The sequence below is a fragment of the Acartia tonsa genome, chromosome 3 (assembly GCF_053477335.1).
Source record: "Acartia tonsa isolate MP-2025a chromosome 3, ASM5347733v1, whole genome shotgun sequence".
Classification (NCBI taxonomy): Eukaryota; Metazoa; Arthropoda; class Copepoda; order Calanoida; family Acartiidae; genus Acartia; species Acartia tonsa.
The window spans coordinates 27,765,647-27,770,167 of NC_137262.1; the positions used below are offsets into that span (position 1 = coordinate 27,765,647).

The 4,521-nt window shown below is 37.4% G+C and overlaps 1 protein-coding gene across 1 annotated transcript; it reads right to left on the reverse strand.

The window, feature by feature from the left end:
* Nucleotides 1-1,436: 1,436 nt before the first annotated feature.
* Nucleotides 1,437-3,345, reverse strand: LOC145313800 (uncharacterized). Its single transcript, XM_080153413.1, has 2 exons — nt 2,697-3,345; nt 1,437-1,996 (listed from the first exon to the last, which is right to left on the reverse strand). The coding sequence occupies exons 1-2, from the start codon at nt 3,276-3,278 to the stop codon at nt 1,739-1,741; spliced, it is 840 nt and encodes a 279-aa protein (XP_080009539.1). The 5' UTR covers nt 3,279-3,345; the 3' UTR covers nt 1,437-1,738.
* Nucleotides 3,346-4,521: the final 1,176 nt, after the last annotated feature.

Sequence of the window (4,521 nt, forward strand, 5' to 3'; positions counted from 1 at the left end):
CAGGTAGAAAGGAGAAATGGGCTATGAATTGTACCGTTCCCAAAGTTTTTTTAAAAATATTTTATTCATAAGCTTCAGGGATAAGGGATGGGAAACGTAGGAAAATATTATTTCAGGCCTATTTCAAGCCTAGGCCTATTTCTACCCTAATAAACCAGTTTTGGGATGGCGCAGTGCTTCGTATAAAACGCTAATAAAAAAGCTGTGTGTGTGTGTGTAGATAAAGTATAGAATCAAATTCAGGTAGCTAGTTTAAAGTAAAAAACATAACTTTTTATAAACCTATATATTAATGGCTTTTGTTAAAATGAAGTTTTTTCTCTCCCAAAATTTTTTTATCTTTTACTTTGGTAATTTGAACTGTCAGAAAGCTATCGTTGGGTTTCCCTCAGACAGATTTTAGTTTGTATTATTTGCATTTTTATTAATGAGTAAAAATTTCATTTGAAAATTTCATTGCTAATTAAAATTCAAATTAAATAAATTAATATGCACTTGGGTAACATTCTATCAAGTATTCTTTGGGATACTATTATGTAGTGATATATTTGTACTGTGTTGTATTGTGTATTGTACATATATTAGGGTTAAAGTGTTGTATCAATTCCGTATTAAATTTTTAAAATTCAAAATACAACATCTAATTTATGAACTACCAAATGCAAATTTGTAGCTACCTCCTTTCCAAAAAATAATCCCATTATTTTTGTTTTTTCTATATGGCCCTTTTTAAATGTTTAACTCTAAGCAGATTTAATAATTAAGCTAATGTGATCTAACACCATTTATATTTATTTTTTAGTAGCAGACGAAATCATTATTTTTTCTATAATTGTCTGCTTCTAAAATTTTCGCCAATTGGTGATTGGTTGTTAAAAACAGGCCGATTCTTATTGGTTTAGAGCTATAGCTACTTGGGAGCGTCCGCCAGTTTGATAGTAATTTGTAATAGTTGCAATATCCCTTTAGAATCTAGGCCGGGACCTAATTAATGGCCAGGTTTCCTATCCCTTATCCCTGATAAGCTTGCTTAAAACTTAATCATATATTAAATCATGATTGAGGGTTCAAAGAACTAGTGTCCAAAGTTGATAAAAGGGTTAATATCATCAATTTACATAGATGTAAATCAATTTATCCTTCATTGTCTAATCCCTAAAGTTCCCTGGAAAAAAATTGCTGTTGGTTTTCTACTAATGTTCAGTTAAAAGTCATATTTTTTAATGTCTGTCAAAAATAAAGTCTTACATTTATCTATAATACAAAATAGAACGATGAATGTCCTTCCGTCAGGACTAAATCTAAGCTCGCAAACCTCTTTAAATATTCCAGTGTATATTCCTGTTGGTCATACGGAGGTTTTAGGATAATTTTTGGGGGGTTTGGACACTAGAGGTTAAAATTTACTAAAGCATGCAGAGAGCAAAAAAAACAGATTACAATCAAAATTTTATTGTAAAAAAATGAATAATAATAAATACAAATTTTGCATAATGCCCGGCGGAATTCACCGCTAAATGGCGGTTGATAACACCTGTTACCACCGCCAAGTGCAGATAAAATGGCGTCGTTTGTATGGGACACCAGCGGGAAAAGAAAGCAACACCATTTCTTTTTATATGTAATGGCACTAGCTTAGGTTAAAATGAGATACATATTTTGTTTCATCAATGAGGAGTATTTGGTATTATGGTATGGAGGGGTTTCTGGGGTTCAAATGTCACTTTTTTGGTGTCACTTAAGCCTCAGCAGCGGGGGCAGGGGTGTAGGCAGGGACTGGGGCGGGGGCAGGGGTGTAAGATGGGGTGGGGGCTGGCTTGTAGGCGGGAGTAGGGGCAGGCTTATAGGCGGGAGCAGGAGCAGGGGCGTAAGCAGGGGCAGGCTTGTAAGCAGGGGCAGGCTTGTAAGCAGGTGCAGGCTTGTAGGCTGGGGCAGGGGCGTAGGCAGGGGCAGGCTTGTAGGGCTTAGCCTCAGGGTAGACGGGGGTACCCTCGTACTAAAATAAAAAAAAGATTTAACTATTTTTGATTGATAAAAAAGGTTTTAAAATTTTTTTCTTTACAATTATCTAGCTTGAAAAGAATAAACTAATATGTCTTCAATTTCATATTTTGCCCATTATATTAGTTTTCTGTTTTTTAAGTTTTTTCAATTTGAAGCAACTTAGAAACTATAAAAAAAACTAAATCTTTAAATGAATAAAATTGAATTTGGATTTAAATTTAAAGATTATAAATATGGGAGGGGAAATGCAGACATAATAATGATTCAGGTTCCAATTTTGTACAGTACATATTCTATGAACAGTTATGAGTTTTACAAATATTTCAAAAAGTTAAATTACTAAAATATACAAAAGCAAATTTTAGGACCAGTATTTATGTAGATATTTGCCCTTGTACATATGTTGTAAAATTTTGAACTTTCTTAGACTACTGGGTATATGTCCCTCCCAATAACCGTTTCCATAAGACGGAATGATAAACTAGAATTTTTAACCTATTTTCAAGCAAAGCCTTTTCTGAACATACATCTTATGAGCAATACAAAAAATTAAAAAGCTAATGGAAACAGTGATCTATCCTATACATCTGCCCTACAAACAAAGTTTACTAAAACTAAATTCTCTTTTTACAACTTCTTTGAGTAAAATTTTTAGAAGATCACTAAATGTTCAAATAAAATTGAGAACTCACCTTAACATCAGCAACAAAACCATTGTAGTGATCAGCAGTGTAGGTAACAGTCTGGATTCTGCCATCGGGCAGGTGGACGGTGTAGCTACCGGTCACAACCTTGGCATCGCTGTTCTCACTGGCACTGAACTTGGCACCGCTGTAGTCATCAGACACTCCATAGGTGTAGCTGTAGGGCTTGGCCTCTTCCTTATACTCAGGGGCGGGGTGGTAAGGAGCGGGAGCTGGCTTGTAGGGAGCAGGGGCAGGCTTGTAGGGGGCAGGGGCAGGCTTGTATTCAGGAGCAGGGGCAGGAGCATAAGTTGGCTCAGGGGCGGGTTTGTAGGCGGGGGCAGGGGCATAAGTTGGCTTGGGGGCGGGCTTGTAGGCAGGAGCAGGGGCATAAGCAGGTGCGGGGGCAGGGACATAAGAAGGGGCAGGCTTGTAGGCAGGGGCAGGTGCATAAGCTGGAGCCGGAGCGGGCACATAGGCAGGTGCCGGAGCTGCATATGCTGGTGGGGCGGGTGTGCCGTAAGCTGGTGCGGGAGCCTTATCGGCGGCCACGGCGGCCACAATAGCGAAGCAAAGCACTTTAGCAAACATTTTTCTAATAAATAAATAAATAGTACTTTTTGGGTTATGTTGACTTGAAGATCAACAAATTGAAACTGACTTTCCTAAAGTTTCGAATGGTTGTATTTATAGGGGGACGCCGGTTTCAATCCAAAATTCCAGAGACATCCAGAAATTATTAAGAGAAAAAGGGGATGGGGTGAAAAATGACAATTTTATTTTTGTGACGTCATGTAATAAAGTCAAAATATTAACATCTTACCCAAGAAATTAAGAGAGAGGGAGAGCCAAGAAAAGAGATATAAACGAGAGAAAGAAAGAGAGATATTTAGAGAGACAAGGGGGGAGAGAGAAAGAAAGAATAAACCCTTGAAGCAATTGTTTTGGTAGTTTTACTATAGGGGATTTAGATAGCTTTGATCTCCCTCCCTCTCTCCTTATATCTCTCTCTCTCTCTCTCTCTATCTCTCTCAGAGCAACAACCCCTCCTGCAGAAATTGCTGTTGACTCTCTTACAGCTTCAACGGTGGTTGGAAAGCTAGGGCCACGGTGTTGATTATTGCGTCACTGGTGTTCATACATTGAAAGTGAAAAAATAGCAAATTTTGTGTTCAAAATATGTATATAAATATATATGAAAAATTAAATTGTTCTTAAATTTGTGTTTAAATATTTTAGTTTTTAAATCAAATGCTAAGTACCAAGCTAAGCTAAGCTAAGTTTTTATTCTAAGTGTCGTTCAAATGCCAGAAAGTTTACAATTAACTATCAAAATTTCAAAATATTAAATTACCTTTACAGTTTCAATAAAAAAATTACTATTTGTTAATCAGTTTTTTTGCAGGTTTTCTAAAAATCTCAGCGTCGTTTTTTTCTCAAACAACAGCAACATCCGTTGAAGCGTCGGTCCTTTACAGCGGAGGAGAGATGGGGTGGGGGGGGGGGGGGGATTTAGAAAGGCATATAATACGATAGAAAGAGAAGGAATTGTTTTTTAAGGGAGTGAGGGGGGAGTTGTCTTGGCATGATATTGACCTTGTTTCAATTGCCTGGGGCAATGTAAGACCTACATGTCATGTGTGTGTGTGTGTGTGTGTGTGTTAGTATTTTGTGTTTGAAATTGAACAAATACTCACGTAGGGTAATTTATCGGTTGCAAGGGTTATTTAACTAGGGTTAGAAACTTAATATATTAAATGGCCCCCAGAGGCCTCTAGATTGATGGAAAGGGTTTAATGAGGGGGGTAGGTGGGTAAGTCGACCCCCCACTTTC

Excerpts from the sequence above, each read along its gene's own strand:
- LOC145313800 (XM_080153413.1), bottom strand. The coding sequence starts at position 3,278 with ATGTTTGCTAAAGTGCTTTGCTTCGCTATTGTGGCCGCCGTGGCCGCC. Across the intron at positions 1,997-2,696 it reads GTTTTGTTGCTGATGTTAAG|TACGAGGGTACCCCCGTCTA; the intron begins GTGAGTTCTCAA and ends TTTTTATTTTAG.